At 46.4% G+C, this 16599-nt stretch overlaps 2 protein-coding genes across 6 annotated transcripts in view; one reads left to right on the top strand and one right to left on the bottom strand.

The window, feature by feature from the left end:
- Positions 1–5705: 5705 nt before the first annotated feature.
- On the bottom strand, positions 5706–12978 carry plekha1b (pleckstrin homology domain containing, family A (phosphoinositide binding specific) member 1b). 5 transcript variants are annotated; one of them, XM_076035113.1, is made up of 13 exons: positions 12480–12619; positions 11778–11965; positions 11625–11681; positions 11493–11538; positions 10953–11050; positions 10315–10431; positions 9748–9882; positions 9566–9634; positions 8984–9048; positions 8847–8910; positions 8674–8763; positions 6958–6998; positions 5706–6482 (listed from the first exon to the last, which is right to left on the bottom strand). In XM_076035113.1, the coding sequence occupies exons 2-13, from the start codon at positions 11916–11918 to the stop codon at positions 6233–6235; spliced, it is 1173 nt and encodes a 390-aa protein (XP_075891228.1). In that variant the 5' UTR covers positions 11919–11965; positions 12480–12619; the 3' UTR covers positions 5706–6232. The 5 variants fall into 5 exon arrangements, with proteins under 5 accessions (XP_075891228.1, XP_075891227.1, XP_075891225.1 ...); XM_076035112.1 differs by lacking the exons at positions 6958–6998; positions 12480–12619 and adding an exon at positions 12959–12978; XM_076035110.1 differs by lacking the exons at positions 6958–6998; positions 12480–12619 and adding an exon at positions 12772–12922.
- A 2294-nt stretch (positions 12979–15272) lies between these two features.
- waplb (WAPL cohesin release factor b) overlaps positions 15273–16599 on the top strand; it is a 19211-nt gene continuing 17884 nt past the window's right edge. Inside the window, exons 1-2 of the mRNA XM_076035108.1 lie at positions 15273–15782; positions 16435–16599. The exon at positions 16435–16599 is cut by the window's right edge and continues 327 nt beyond it. Of these exons, the coding sequence (XP_075891223.1) occupies positions 16455–16599 (145 nt within the window). The 5' untranslated portion in view covers positions 15273–15782; positions 16435–16454. The remainder of the gene's footprint in view (positions 15783–16434) is intronic.

Genomic DNA, 16599 nt, shown 5'->3' with positions numbered 1-16599 from the left:
CATGAAGAGGGAACCAGGAAGCAAGGCAAGAGCCATGGTCAGGGACAAGGTGAAGAGCCTGGGTTGGAACTTCAAAGATTCAGCTCATGATGTGTCCTTGATGTTCTTATCACAATTGTAACCATTGGAATAATTGAAAAAGAACTTTTCTGAGCCACGTTACCTTGGGATAGAAGAAGACTGTCAGACATCCAGAATCCAGGGTGACCTCATCATCCTGCTGTTCTCTTCTCCCATCAGTCCAGGAGAATGTGTGATGCGAAGGGGATTTCTCCTCACGTCTCCGCCTGTGTTTGTGTATGTTGTCGTCTCCACCTTCATTGCCATGAAGACACTCCTCAGAGGGTGTAGATGATGATCTCAGGGCTTAGCGAGGAGATGATTGTGTGAGAGTTCACTCGAGATGACGAGATGATCCACCTCCTTTGGTCCAGTGAGAGCTCCAGGGAGTGCTGGTGTTCTTGAGAAAGGTGTTTCTGGTCGTTGAGGGGATTTTGAAGTCCATGTAGGAAGGAGGTTCAATATGTCTAGAGACTAGAAACACCGATCTTCACATGGGGCTGGAACTCCTTAATTGAGTTCTCAAAGGTTCTGCTGGGCCTCTGCACGGCTGCAAGTGACACTCAAAATGTTTCAGTTGCAGATGTGATCACTGGATGACTTCAAGATTCTCGTGATTGCTGAGGGCCTGAAACAGTTCAAACCTTCTTGACAAGGTTCCTAACATCTTACCAAACAGTTTAGCTGAGACAGACCTCCGCATGTTCAGAAAACACGGTTAGCTCAGTTACGCAACTGTGAACAGCTCCGAGGAGAGAGATGGTCCACTGACTCTTCTTCTCACACCTGACTGTTTGACAACATGCCACATGATGCTTAGTCAGATCTTTGGCCTGCCCTGTCGAAAAACTCTTCACGTCTCATCTTATTATTTCCATTTCAGATCAACAAAGCTGTGTACGTCATGTTTGGCAATTCCGTTTTGACTCTGGCAGGTCTCGTATCTGTTCCGTGTCACGTCTTGCCCTCAGATTAGCTGGCCCGCTTCCTATGTCTTCTTGCCCGGTTCCTTCCTGCTGCGTTTGGACACCTTTGTTAGTCAGCTGAAGTGCATCCTGGGAGTTTTCAACTCTTCTCACAAATGTTAAATGTGTTATGAGGACTTCTTGTGTGTAACGTTGTTGCAGAAGCAGTCCTGACACCAAGATAAAAGCCTGTCAGTGCTAAACTCATGTTCAAACCTTTTATTGATTTTGGATCCATCAGAGTAATTCAATATCTTGGAGCAAAGCAGCTATCTTGGGAGGTCTGGTTGAATGTGACTGTGCCTCTTTATGTCCAAAACAATCCATGTGTCATCGAGGAAATTGCCATGTATTTGTTGTCAGAGGTCTCATCAGGACAATTTGGGCCCTGAAACAAGAAATATACTCAAACCATAATGGTTCACATTTGTCTTTGTGCACAGAAACACACATAACAACAGCTGCTGAACAGAGGTATACAGTTGACAGCTTTACTGTAAAAAAAAAATTGGTTTAAATTTAGAGCTGACTTTGAGGGGAAAAATCCCCTCTAGTGCTGTCTGGCAGATTTAGTGAGAAGCTCTCAACTTGATCAGCTGGAGCTGCTGAAAAACATCTGTATGAGGCGTTGCCCAATAAATAACTGAGGGTCATTCTGATTTGATCAGAGCTGGAGAGGAACGGGTGTTACATAAGGGAGTGGAGCCGGCGTTTCGACTCAAATCTGAACTCATGTGAACTGTCGACAGGAAACGCTGATAACTGCCTGTTCTTACTCCTCTCATGAAATCGAACCTTACATATCACAATAAGGTAAATCCAAGGGCCTGTACGGCCATGCCCTGCATATCTTGGGGTTATCCGGCTAAAATAATCTTTGTCAAAGGTAAGTAGTAACATGACTGGAAGCAGGAAGTTTAAATCTGGCTTTGAATCCACGTTAAGAAAAATGTCATTACTAACACGATTGCTTGTGCCAAAGCCAGGAAGCACGGGTGACATCAAGTCTGCACTGATGGAGAAAACAGCATAGAGAAGAGATGAGGAAGACAGGTGGCGCCCTCCCTCCCACAGGACTTGGCTCTGGCTGAGGAGGCGGTCCTGTTGTGACAGGAGCGGAGGTGGACGTTTCTTCAGCAGCTCCCAATCTACCACCTCTGTGCATTGTTAATAAATGCATTTATTATCGTGGGAGTAAGAAACATGTGTTGTTTTACCTCTCTGTACAGCTGAGAGAAGGGCGTAGCTGCACGTTCTCTCTGTGTCTTTCCACTTGTATTCAGGTCCTTTAGATTCCTCTCAGTGTTCAAAGACATGCGCATCATGTTAACTGGTGACTCTAAACAGCCTGTAAATGTGAGTGTGGAGGGTTGTTGTGTTGGCAACGTGTCCAGGATGTAACACTGTCTTCACCTCACTACGCAGCTGGGACGGACCCCAGGGAGCCCATGTGACCCTGAATGCAGGGGAAGCAGTGATAGAAAACGAACAAATGAATGTGACGAGACACAGTCAGCCTGCTCAGATGGAATGCTGAAGTTATGACTGATGGTTTTATTCAAGCTGTTTTCAATTTGGGGATCTTAGCACAGCTGGTGAGTGTAGCAATTGATTTCTCTGAAACTGCTTGGAATTCAGGCCACGTCAGGGGCGCAAACAATCTGAGCTGGGCTGATTTGTTTGTAGCCCATGAGAAAACCTTGCTCGCACCCAGGTGTGGTGATGGGAGTCCTTTTCTCTTTTTTGTTAACTATATTCGTTACTGCACTTCATAATACACTCACTTAACCCGAAACTGGTTTATAGTCTTTGAAAAAAAATAAAAAAATAAAAGAAATCTGCTTGTAAAACTTCTTCTGGGAAATAATTGCTTCTCTTGTCCAACCATGCCTGGCCCCATAACCCCAAAAACTGAATTATTCTTGACCTATTCATCTGTGAAGATGACTAATAAAGGGTAACACATCTCCCTATGGGCACATTCAGTGGAACAGTTCGTGTTTAACAACGTGACTCTCTTGGTGACCGCTGACAGCATCCAGTTGCGGGAAGACGAATCATGCACAGATACAACAACATGTCCAAGTTCCCTGCAAAAATTCTGGGGCCACAACAAAATATGCGAGACAGCACACCACATTAAATCACCCGGCTCTACCTCGCGTCTGCACAATCGACTGCTAACATGACTACGCCCTACTACACCCTGCTTAGGCCTCCAGCTAATTAAATTGTTTCTTTCAGTTCAATTTCAGCTGCTACCCTGCATGTGTGTTTCCTCTTAATGGGTTGAGTAGGAACATACTCGCACTCAGTGGTGGGCCGTCAGGGCCAGTGAGGCCCGGTCTGCTGGCTTAACAGGAAAAAGTACATTTTCCCGTTCATATGATAATAACATTATTCTCCATAGTCTGTTCTTTTCACGGCATATTATATCCGCTTGGTTGCGTTGCTTCCATTGTTGTTTATTATGACAGAGTTTTTAATTCAATCATATTTCAGTTGGCTTGTGATATGGAATTCACAGGAGGCCAGCAGAATTGACATTGCAGGCTCCTGTCCGCTGTACGTGATCAGGACACAGTTAGTTGCGATAGGCAACCAGAACTTAAGTCTGCGATGACAAGGCCAGCTAACTGGTCTCACGCTGAACTTTGCACATACACGTCCTGTGATTGGATGAGCACTGAGAGCCACGAAGACTGAACTCAACCCACAGAACTAGCTGCCACCACAAGGAACCTACAACGGCTGAAGGAAAATATAAAGATTTATGATGTAAATCACACATTGGCGCAGCAGCTACGCAAACATGTTCAATTGTTTAGTAATTTACGAGTTCAATGGTTTGTTTCTTTATCGTGTTGTCGGAGTCTTGTGCGAAAAACGGCGAAAATGCGCAGTTTATTGGACAAGTCTGGACAAGTGTTTAAGCTCACTCTACTTTTGGTGGACGGACTTATTAAAATTTTGTTGAGGAATCTCTTATATTTGCCTTCTACTTTTACTGCTCCGGAAACAAAGTGTTACTTGACTAGGTCACCTATATGACGTTAATGTAATTTGTAACTGTGATTCTCTATGGATTCCTGAGCTGTGGTGTAATATTGAGGTTAATGCACATTTTTTTTTTTTGATTTTGGGTGGACCAAATATGACGTCACTGATGGCATAGGCGTGAAACGCATGGCCCACCACTGCTCATAATTCATCATCTGGATGACCCAGACTGGTTCTCCAGCCAAGCCTGCTAACAGCAGATCCCAATAGCAAGGGGCTACCGTCGTCAGGAGATAAAGTAGGGCCCTCGGGTGAACACCAGCCCTCCTGGTGCCTGCTGGAGCAAACAGCCCCATGCTGTCTGACCCTGATGGCATCGGGCATCGTCCTCGCAGTTACATATTGAAAAAAACAAAACAAACAAACACAAACACAAAACAAAACATACCTGTATGCCACAAGAGGGTGCTAGTACCCTACTTGGAGCGCTTTGCTTTCCAGCCGCACTGTTCTAAGGGGCAGAATGAGAGCTAATCCATCACTGGCCATTATAGCAGCGAGAGCGTGTCTAGGCCAACAAATAGCCCGAGCACAAAGAGTGGCAGCGGCAGATTGGGGTAATAAGGACTGTGACCAGAAGCTGCAGACTGCAATTTTTGGGAGCCGTTGCAGGCGCGGGGAGAAACAGCTGTGGTTTTGAAGGGGAAAATCACAACACTTCAGAGCGAGCAAAGCTATTTGAGCTGCTGTCAGAGCGAAGCCAGAGCTCTCAAAGTATTTTCTGGTCCTGATCAGGGGCCCGTGGCGTTGGCCAATGTTTCAATTGCATGCTCTGAAACAAACACGAGAGGCAACACGTTTGGAATGTCGACTCCCACGGGTCGAATGTGCTTTGTGCATCTTGAACACTATTTTTTTTTTCTTCTCAGCACACCCAATGGTTACTTACTAACTTTCCTATAGCCGCATAGTGTCCACCTTGCAGAGGGAAAGTTATCCTCACCTTGAGGTCCTGTGTCCACGGGTGCTTGTGAAGCAGACCCTCAGGGGCTTTTGGTGACACGGTTACCCCAGCAAGCTGAAACGCTAAGTGACCTTCTCACATCACATCTGGCAGCACTGGGCTTCACCATAAACTGGGGGAAACAGTTTGGACCCAGACTAAAAACATTACATGTTCCTGTCCTACACTGTCTGTGGGCAGCGTAGCCTTTGAGAAGTGTCTGGCTCTCTGTTCCCCCCCAGAGAGCTGTTGAACACCGAGTGCTGCTCTTAATGAAGTGGCTCATGCAGGAAGTGTTTCCGTCTGTGGCCAGCGACAGTGTCAGTAGAGAATAACACTGGCAGGAAGTGAGACGTTCTTCTAACTCCACCGTTTCACGTAACGTACGTCCTTCAGGGTGATGATCTCATGAGCAGTGACTGCTAAGGGGGTCTCTCTGCGACTTTATTTTAAGAGAAGACATGAGGCAGTCAAGGAGACAGTGACCCCTAGCGGATCTAAAGAGAGTTTCTTATAAAATTGTACATCAGATGTGTGCGTAAACCGAGTAAGAACGTTGACAGCGGGCTGGTTTAGGAATAGCTCATGCACGTTTACAGACAATAAAATGGTGAAAAATATATCATGTGGTCGTCTGTGTAGCGCTGAGCACAACGACCCACAAATAACAGAACAGCTTTATATATATTGCTTTTTATTGAATGCGTCACATGGTCGCACCAACCCCTGCAGGCAGCATTAACAGGAAGACCCGTGGGAGGTAAATGAAACATTGCGCTATTATTGAAAACATAGCGTTGTCAGAAGTGTCTCATTGCTGCTTAAAGACACATCGCTGTTTAAAAAAACAACACCCCAGCTGTCTCTAACAGAGTGCTGCTCACAAATTCAACAACAACAAACACAAACTTGTCATGTGACAATAGAGATGCTGACATTCAGAAGACATATTCAGCTCAGCATTCATTTTGTCTTCAGGAACATTTCAACCAGGAATACAAAAAAGAGAGGAATAAAACACACACACATGCACATTTTGAGGAAGTTTGAAGGAGACATCAGTTGTGTGTCCATAATCATCAAATGAGGGTCATCTCAAGGTCGGACATGTCAGCGGCCCTGCTGCTTAGCGCCTCCTCCACCTCCTCGCTGCTGACCGAACCCTTCCTTGTGACCTCTCTGTGCCGTTTCCACGGCTCCTCCGTCACTCGGGAGGCTGGACCATCTCCTGCAGGGACAGGCGGGAGCGCGTTGAGGGGAGGGGCCTCGCGGCGGACGGCACGCCACTCAGTCTCCACGGCAGGAGGCCCAGGAAGTTCTCCTGGAGATGCGGCTCCAGTAGGAGGCTGTGGGCCCGCGGGGGAGGGGCTGGCAGCAGACCCCGCGTCTGGTTTGATCGGGTAGTAGAAGGTGGAGCCGGATGCTGGGAGGGAACATGTGGGGTCATTGTGATCCTGACGGGGAGAAGAGGTGGACGAGGAGAGGGAGAGGAGGATGGTTAGAGGAACAGACGGACGGGTAGGGTAGGTAGGCGGGTGGATGATGGCTATGCTGAATCAATGAATCAGTGATGGGGTAGTGAGGAAGTGGGCGGAGCCTGATCAGCGCTTGACGTCATGGAAGTTCATGCCATTACAACACAACATGTACAAAGAGCTGATGCTCCTAATGGCAGGTGCCGCATCCATGGACTGTGATTGGATGATCCTGCGGCGGGTGAGAGGTAGTTAGTAACAGGAGGAAACTGCTAGTGTTCTGAAGAGAGTCCAGGGCCATCAAGGTGTGAGGAGCAACACGTGACCAGAAGGTTGGAAAGCACAAGCTGCGATAGAAGGGGCCATGTGACTGATGGGTGGGATGAGATCAGAAGTGAACATATGGGAGGGTGATACTTGGTGGGTGGCAACAAGGCTGCTGATTCATGAATACCTCTGTACATAGGGGACAGACGACCTCCTGCTGTGACGAATCTGAAAACAGTTCACAGCACATCTCAGAGGAGAAGAATCCAATGTCATCACCACCATCCCCATCATCACCGTGTCTTAAAGCCCTGGTGGAACGCTCACATTTGATACTAAGGCAGGGGGTTTAAGTAGGACTGCATTACAGTGCCGTGTCAAAGCTGAAGTTCTGAGGTGCAGAGACACTGCAGTGTGAAGATAAAGAACAGATAGGAGGACAGGGACCCCATCAAAGCTGAAAGAGACCAGGCAGAGAACCGAGTCCTCTCTTAAGAGAGCCGGCAATGTGAATACAAAAAGAACTGACGGCTTTTTGTTGGTCCACTTGAAGAGGACTGAGGTTTTGTTCTATAAATCGAATCTTGTAATGCAAATGCAATGTCCAGTGGAGGAGTGACCACTCTGGAGCCATCACCACAGAGCTGATACAGAAGAGACTCCTGGACACTTGTCAAGAAGAACCACCTCACCCAGAGGCTACTGTAGGTAGGTGTGGAACACTAGCAGACTGCAGACGGCTTCAGAGGGACTGCCAAGACAGCGACTCCCTCCTCTCCTGAGATGAACTACATCGTTCCAACTGCCTCAAAAAAGCCCACAACACCCAATCCACCCAGAGATCATCTGCTGGCTCGGCTACCACCAAATAAATCACACTTGAAACAAGGAGAAACAGGTCAAAAACAGCATATGCCCCAAAGCAGGAACTGTACTAAATGATCCATGATGCAAGATCTGACATGAGGAATTGTTGCCAGAGGAGCAAATGCACTCTGTTTGTAATTATTTTTTTCAAGTTTCAGTTTTTTTCAGTGTGTTTTTCATTACATTTTTTTTTTTTTTTTCTTTACAGTTTTATAAGCATATTTAAAAATGAAACGAGGAAACTGTAAGACAATAAAACAAAGCGGCAATGTTTTTATCTGAATGAAATTGTTCATTCATTCATTCATCTTCTATACCCGCTTATTCCTATTCGGGGTCACAGGGGTCTGCTGGAGCCTCTCCCAGCTGTGTTAGGGCGAAGGCAGGGTGACACCCTGGACAAGTCGCCAGTTCATCGAATGAAATTGTTGATTTTGACAAATCTATTGAGTTTAAGAACATGAACTGCATTTGAATGTTAATGCGATGAATGTGACGAATGATGAACACGATGGGCGCGATGACTCTTGACGATTGATGGTTGTGCTAATGAAGGTGCCGAGTCGCGCTAGCTCGACTGCTCTGATGTATGTGATCACCGTGGCGACTGTGAGTGCGAGTGTAAGTGTGATGGTTGAGACAGGCGCGGCGGGCGCGACGACCTTCCCGAGCCTAACGAGTGAGATGAGTCTGGCGACGGTGAGCAAGTTTACATACATTACGCAGCAATGGTCCAACGTTGACCCAGTTCAGTTCACAGTCTTAGTGACAACCTGCCACGTTAACCAGTTTATCCCCACTTGGGTCAAAATCAAAAGTTTGCCAAAGCCAACTTGTACTCTCTCCTTCCACTGTGGAGCAAACTCGGCGGAGCAAGAACTTTAAGTCAGATAAATGTGACGGTCTAATAATCGTGATTATTGTCATTGAAGTGATGGCGGCGACAGCTGTGGTTGTGATGTGTGTGATGGCTTTTTGCTGGATGTGTGCGACGCCTCTACAGTGAGTGTGTGCGCGAGTGTTTGAAGACTCCTACAGTGCTGGCTGAGCGTCCAGGGCCTCTCTGGGCCACGATGGCTCCTGATATGGCTTTGATCCAGCTGTGCATGTCCTCTGGGCTGTCGGCCTGCCAGAGACACGGCTTCAGTATCAAGGTTCAGGTTCAGACGGTAGCGGAGGCTGCTGTGTGTCACCTCGCCTGCTCGTTACCTGGATGTAGAAGGTTCTGAAGCTGGTGACCATCTCGAACAAGTTGTCCCTCTGCATCGGCTCACTGCATGACACATGGGAGGGGTTACGGCCGGGACACTTTGTGTGTGTGGACAGGAGGCAGCAAGCTCACTGACCTCTGTTTACATTCCTGGACCTTGTGAATCTCCTTCAGCGGGATGATTTTCAGCGCCTCCCTCTCCTGCCGTGATGCAAAACACTGATCAGGACACACAAACAATGTGTCCACTCCCCAACCAAAAGTACTGAGGACTGGAGGAGAGCAGATGGCGTGGATGGAAAGACGTTCCCCCCCTCCTATCACCACTAGGACGCTCTAATTAGGAAGCCCAAATTCTCTTTGCCAGATCAGTCACAGTAGCAGGGTCGCTAGTTAGCTTCTGATTATCTTCCTTTGGCACGGCACCATAAAATCCCTTTGCCCAATCTGCCCTGAACTGTCAAATACCTGCAGTGGAAACAAATGCAGGCATGATCTCACCCACATCAGTATGCTGGGAGTGTCTTTATATGCAAAGACACACACAGCCAGCACGGTTCAGACTTGTTAATCTGTCCGAACGTGGATCAGTTAGAAGGAACTCAGGATTCATGTTGTTGCGTGTTCACTGTTCAGACACACATGGATTCAGCACACACACAGAGCTCTGGGCTGATTTATTGTTAGCAGGCAGCAGCCGCATAGTTGCCGTTCTCACCAAGTCTGATTTGAAGTAGCTGACGGCGTTTTCATCCAGCAGGAAGTACCGCCTCTTCCAGTTCTTCATCTGTGGAGGACACATTAAACTGCTGCTGGGTGTTTTACCGTATGTGTGTGTTTGAGTGACTGTGTGCACGCGTGTATATTTGTACGTTTGTGTTTGTGTTTGTGTGTTCTCACCACTGCCCCCTGTTTGACGCAGTAGCCGGCCTTGATGGTAGAAGGGTCCTGAGCTCCTCTGGACAGGAAATACGGAAGCTGATTCTGGGTTCGCTTCAGACCCCCTGCTCCTCCATTCTGCCCCTCTCCCTGCTCCTGGACACACACACACACACACACACACACACACACACACACACACACACACACACACACACACACACACACACACACACACACACACACACACACTTGTCAACTCTGATTTAAAAAAAAACTGTGCGAATATTGAGAACTGATTAATGAGGACAGCTCCAATCTACTACAGCGTTAACCCATTTTAATCTTAGAAAATATCAGAAAAAACTTGTAACATTGCGGCCATTGTTTTTTTGGGAGACTGTCAACGCTGTCTTTTGGATTCCAGGCATTCTTTAACTTTGTCAACATGTGTGTCAGGCAGAATTCCATCTCTGGCAGGATCAGACATGCTGAAGTGTTTCCGCTGTCAACCGGTATGACTGTGCAAGCGTGTGTGTGTGTGTGTGTGTGTGTGTGTGTGTGTGTGTGTGTGTGAGTGTGTGTTACTTGTGTGGCGGTGATGATGGGAACCCCTCCAACGATCTCTGTCCTGTAAGACACTTGCTTCAGGCTTCCGAGGACACCTTGTGTAATCTCTGCCTGGGTGTCACCTGACTTTGGGACCTGAAAACACAGCAGAATTACAACCCAACTGTTTGTGCTGCTTTATGTACTGTTGTTTTTTTTTTTAGTTTTCAACAAATACTTTCTTTCCCAAGTGGAATCCTGTTTGTTTAATCCGGCTGCAATTTAACACCTGTCGCCTGAGTGAGCATGTGCTGCAGTGATGTGTTAACAAATGAACACACGGGCACGCACATGTGCCCGTGTGTTCATGCACACACACACACACACACACACACACACACACACACACATCATACAAATAATTCTTCCAGCCTGAGCGGTTGGACCTGATGGGTAATTTTCCATCTGCTGCAGCCTGAAGCACAACAGCAGACAAACGGGGTCAACGATTGAACGGTGTGTGTTTGTGTGCGAGAGGGAGAGAGGGGCGGGGGGGGAGACACACACACACACACACATACACACACACACACACACACACACACACACACACACACACACACACACACACATACACACACACACACAGCGTGAGAGAGACAGTGAGAGAAACTCACGGTGATCTTGGTGGCATTGTTGAGAACACTGATCCACTCCACCAGATCCTGCTGGTCATTGGCCTGCAGGTAGAACTTCCTCATTCCTGCATTTATGACTATACAGGGAGAGAAAAAGAGAGTCACAGAACAGTGTGTTTGTGTGTGTGTGTGTGTGTGTGTGTGTGTGTGTGTGCGTGTGCGTGTGCGTGTGCGTGTGCGTGTGCGCGTGTGTGTTTGTAATATTGTATAGTTTCCTCCCATTGAGCGACAAACAGCATCTGCCACCGGAGGCACGACAACAACCAGCGCTGGACAAAAGAGAGGAAGTAAACCTAATGGGACAGGAAGTGAAGGACGGGGGGTGAGGAAGGGCTCAGGGAAAGAACTGAGGAAACGAGGAAACAAGGACGAAGGTGAGGTGCAACAAGAGTCAGTGCACAGCAGACTCCATGTTTGAGACTTTTGAAGAGCATCAGGTGGGCAGCTGTGAATGAAATCATCAGGGGGGAAGGAGAGAAGGAGGGAGGAAGAAGAGATCAGGATGGAAGCTAAACTCACCGAAGCAAAACTCCACCTTGGGTCTGAGTTTGGTGGCATCGCTGACCTGGAGGAAAGAGGGGAAGAACTGCTGCAGTGCCATAATGCTGGTGTTGATCTCCCGCAGCGCTGCTGGCTGAAACAACAACTGACCTTGGAGATGTAGGCGAGGTTGACAGATCCAACATTCTCAGCGCCCACTGGCAGGTTCTTAAAATACACAAAAATACAAAACTTCAGCATCGCAACTGCCGAGGATGCCGCTAGAGCACGTCACTGCACGTGAGTCGGGGACGAGATAAGCACCTGCGGGTTGTCCATGTACCACAGCAGGTTGCCCCGCTGCGTGTCCAGGATGAAGTAGCGGCGCAGGAAACGGCCGCTGCTCTCATCTTCCTCAATGTCCAGGAAGCCGCAGATTCGATTCTGGCGGTCCACGTACGGCATCACAACCCCGAGTGGCCTTGCCTGGCCTGGGGGTCATCACAGGGATGCTGCATGGGTGAAGGGAGGGGGAGGGGGAGGGGGAGAGTTCAGGGTCTGGTCACAAACTGAAGAGGACCCAGAACGCACATCTCAGTCTGTTTGTCCTCATGATCTTCCGTCATAAACTGATGCCAACTAGAGATTTCCAAACGCATAAAAGACCTCAGCAGTCACACAGGTGTGTGTGTGTGTGTGTGTGTGTGTGTGTGTGTGTGTGTGTGTGTGTGTGTGTGTGTGTGTGTGTGTGTGTGTGAGAAAATCCACGGCAACCAAAACTGAACACAACACACAGCCAAGAGTAATACAATATCCGTTTTCAAACATCATTAGTTCCGCAAAACAACGCAATGGATTGCTTTCCCCCACACAGTCGGGCCAATCATCGCACAACCATCGTATAACAAACATCAAGCGCTAAACAGCCTACGTAAACTTGGCCGGGCCACTCCCATCCTGAAGTTGATAAGCAGGACATTCAAACTCAAACGGTAATAAAATCGTTATTCTGAAAACGCATATTACCCGACTGGTGCACGTTTGTTGAATTTACGCGGCTGTGCCTCCGTAACTGACGTAGAAACAGACGTAACCGTGTCGCTCTTTGTCGGCTAAATTAAGGCAGCGTTTAACGCAGGACTCCAAGGAGTGAGAATGAAAGTGTCGCAGACCATAAAGCAGTGACTGACTGGTTTCCTTATCCGCGTCTCCGCTTGACTCTTTACTTTATTCGTTTTATCCGGGTTATCGGAGTGTCCAGGCGGTGGCGCTCGGGAGGCACCACGGCTGAGAAAGTCAGAGTTCGGTCTTTACTTACAGTTTTGTCCAGTCCGGGTTCGGAGAGGCAGCGCTCGCGGGCTCCACAGTCAAGTCACACAATACACATTCAGACCTACTTCCGGTCTCACATTAACTGCGCCTACTGCGACTCTTTCCGTGTACAAACGCCAGCAAGGAGCGTCAGTCAAGAACAATGTTGTGCGTTTTCAAAGTCAAATACTTACATGGAGACCAAAGCTCTGAACGTGTTGAGACATATTATCCAATTACAGTTGAGAAATGCACTGAAATACCAGGATGTGAAAGTTGTATATTGTATGTTTACAGTGCCACATTCTTTTTCAGTTCCCAGTTAAATTTGGCCTTTAATCACATGGCATTTCTTTTCTATCTCCAATTCAGTAATGAATATTCTTGAGAATATTTGTTCTGCAGGAGTGATTGCGCCTCAGGCTCCTCGATTCAGCTTTTATCTATTGCATTTATGTTGAAGCTCTTCTCAGCTACTAACATTTATAGGTAAATTTGGCCGTTATTCTCACGTTATCTTTTCACTTCAATTCAGTTTCACTTCTTGAATCTCGAGTCAGTTTGCGCGTAGGCGCCTCATGCTTTCATTTTGAAAGCCAAAAATACATACTCGCCCACGCACTACTGGATACTTGACACACAAGATGGCAATTTTGCCAACCTTTTACTTGTACGAAGCATCAAGGGAGACGCAGTCACAAATGAACTAGCAGGGAGTGGACATTTCTGGGTCCGAGAGCACCTGAAAGCACCATTATTATTATTATTATTATTATTATTATTATTATTATTATTATTATTATTATTATTATTATTATTATCATTCCATTATTATTATTTAGCTGAATGATGTTTTATGTGGAGGTGAACAACAGTAAAGGTGCTGACATCAGACTAGATTAGATTTGTGTAAAACTAAGGCATTTCATTTTTTCTTTATTTTTTTTTCTTTATTATTATTATTATTTTTTTTTTTAGCACATATTAACCTTTTGGCACGTGGTGCTTAAAAGCTGATTAAAAGTAATTTTCTTCAGGAATCCAATGTCTCCATGGTGGAGGTGCATATTAACCTACAGTGTGCTTGACCCAGGCTTTTATAATTTATGCACCAGAGGATCAAAACCTTTTAATTTTATGACACTTGCGGCCAGAAAGCCACTAGGACTGAATTACACAAGTATCTCGTCTCTTTGTGTGCTCCTCTCTCATCCGTTGCCTCCAGGAGTTGGGAGGGTTGGAGGTGCTTTGGCTCAGCACTCTGTGCCAGAGTGGATTCTCCAGCTGCTCTCTCGACTCCATGTCAAAGACCCAATTGTCTTCTGAAAGAGGGCCGGCCAGCCCTGGTGCCAGCCACCACGCTGCTCTTTTCTGCAGACTCTCCATGTGCTGGCAGGAAACTCTGCCAGGTCCTCGACCAGCAGCAGCAGCAGCAGCAGCAACTCCAGGAGCCTCTTTCACTGCAGCGTGTCAGCCATTATAAGGACGCGGAGGCCCTGGTGGTGCAGGAACATCAGATTGATGGCTGGCAAGATGGAAGCAGAATGCCACGCAGGGATTGGAGCCAGGCTCAGAGCTCCGCAGTAACACGTCCGTGAGGTCTGTGCCAGGTTGACCTGAGTGGGGTGAAGACATGGCAGGAGGGACGTCAGCAAGGTTCCTGTCATCAGCTCCTCCAGTTTAAATGGGATGTGGAAATTGTGATTAATGCCACTTTGAGATGAACGATAGATCTATGAAGGACTATTGAGAAACATCTGTGCACACACAGCATCATTCCATTCACAACCACGGACACGGAGCCTGTTTTGAGTGAAAGTAGGCTTTTTGTTTGACATAACAAGGGGGGAAATGATTTTGTATTTAAATAGGAAACAAGATAAACGTTAACATTTTAAAACAACCCAACATTCTGACAATGTACTGATCAAAGCTGGCTGGCTGGTGTAGTGGGCAATGTGATGCAGCTATGGCATCGTTTTAATAGCGTCCAAATGACCCATAAGGTTTTTTCTTTTTCTTTTTTTTTTTTAAGTTTTGAGTCAAATTAAAGAATAAATAAACATTGTGTTTAAACTGGTGATTCTCAAAGGTTTTCAGTGTTCGATTGGGCAAGGACATACTGACAGTGGAACTGATTTATTTTGAAGGCTGAAGATGATGACTCCCGGTTGTTGGCGTTGGATTCCAGCAGCATTTTTTTTTGTTTTATACGTTCATTCAAAAGTGAAATAAAAAATGTCAGTTTCCATTTTAGCTTTCAGTTTAATGCGTTTAATTTGTATTTTTTATTTATTTATCTCAATAGGACATTATCACACATATAGGACATTATTCGAACAAATTATCGTGTAATTTACAATTAACATTTTTTCGAGTTCAATCGATGTCCTTGAACGCAGCATGACGACAGGATTAAAGGAGTCTTCAATTTGAACTAGCATTTCCGGCTCTGATTTTGCAAATAAACATAAAGGTAAAAAAAACCCAACATCTTTCAAAACAATTGTTGAGTGGTGAAGGTAAGCTTAAAATACTTTAACAGGTTACATTTGGTACAAAGTTTTGATATTGTTGTTTTGTATAAAGATATTTCCGTACCAACTGAGATTAACGACGTTGTTTTTACGTATATCTGAATTTAGAATTTAATTTTGAAGTCTTGGTTGTCCAAATTCCGGTCCCGTTATTCTGCGTTCAGTAAACTTGACGCAGCGAAAGAGTCCAATGGATGTCTCCGTCGAAGCCTGGATGAAACAATCGAGTTCGATTTAACCTAAATACAGATGCAGATTGTTGTCTTTTACTGTTCTAAAGATCACAGTTTCCTTGCCGCCCGGATATTCTCTTATCTTGGCTGATCGTGGATCCCGATATCTTACCGTTCAGGGCTCCGATCTGCCTTGTTTATACTGTTGAGGCTAGCTGGAAGCAGGGACTCAGGCCCGGTCCTGAGCAAGTTTAGCGGCTGCTGCGGCTCCGGAGAGTTTCGGGTGTATCGGCCCTTTAGCTCATCAAGTGAGTATGGACACAGACTGTAGTGTTGGAACATTTATTACTTCAGTTATCCCCATGTCCGTGTTTTTTTCGTATTGCCGTGACAACACAGTACTTATTGTTAGCAGTTAGCATACCACTAGCAGTTCGCCTGAGTGACGGACGGCTCCTGTCTCCTGTCTAGCTAACGTTAACGGCTAAGCTCGCGCAAACGTTCACGGTAACTTGATGAAATCTTGTAAATATGTTTATGTCTATTTTCTATTTGTACACTTCTTGTGCCACTACACCGACCTTTAGATCGCCGTCGTATGCCATGATATTTGTGGCGCGCTCCGTAAACATTAGCGCCTTTAGTTCGCCTGTAGGCTAACACTGCTAGCCTTGTTTTGGCTGGCTTAGCTCCGACCGAGCTACTGTGCGTTCTCTTTTAAAACGGTTGCCCACTTTAAAGGAGCGTTCGATTATTTATTTATTTATTTATTTTAAATAAAGGAAGACATTGCTCGTAATCATTTCAAACCCAAAAATCGACTGTGTTGTAAATACACGAGTAATTTTTTGCAACTGGCAGCAGCTCCAGCTCAACGTCAACCCTACAGCCGTTCCAAATACCCAGTGCCCTATGGATCTTGTTTATATGAACCATGGTTTTCCTGGTGTCTTTCCTCAGAATATGATCCATATGCAACAATGACGTCCAGATTTGGGAAAACCTACAGCCGCAAGGGAGGAGAGGGCACGTCCAAGTTCGACGAGGTTCTGTCCACCAAGAGGGGAACCCTCAGCACCAAATGGGGGGACACCACCTACAAGGCCAAGGTGGGCTGCAAACGCG

The sequence above is a fragment of the Nelusetta ayraudi genome, unplaced genomic scaffold (assembly GCF_046127955.1).
Source record: "Nelusetta ayraudi isolate G7.1 ecotype Tasmania unplaced genomic scaffold, CSIRO-AGI_Nayr_v1 ptg000042l, whole genome shotgun sequence".
In the NCBI taxonomy this organism is placed as follows: domain Eukaryota; kingdom Metazoa; phylum Chordata; class Actinopteri; order Tetraodontiformes; family Monacanthidae; genus Nelusetta; species Nelusetta ayraudi.
The sequence above is the reverse complement of the archived record's forward strand: the minus strand, read 5'-3'. Positions and strand labels throughout refer to the sequence as shown.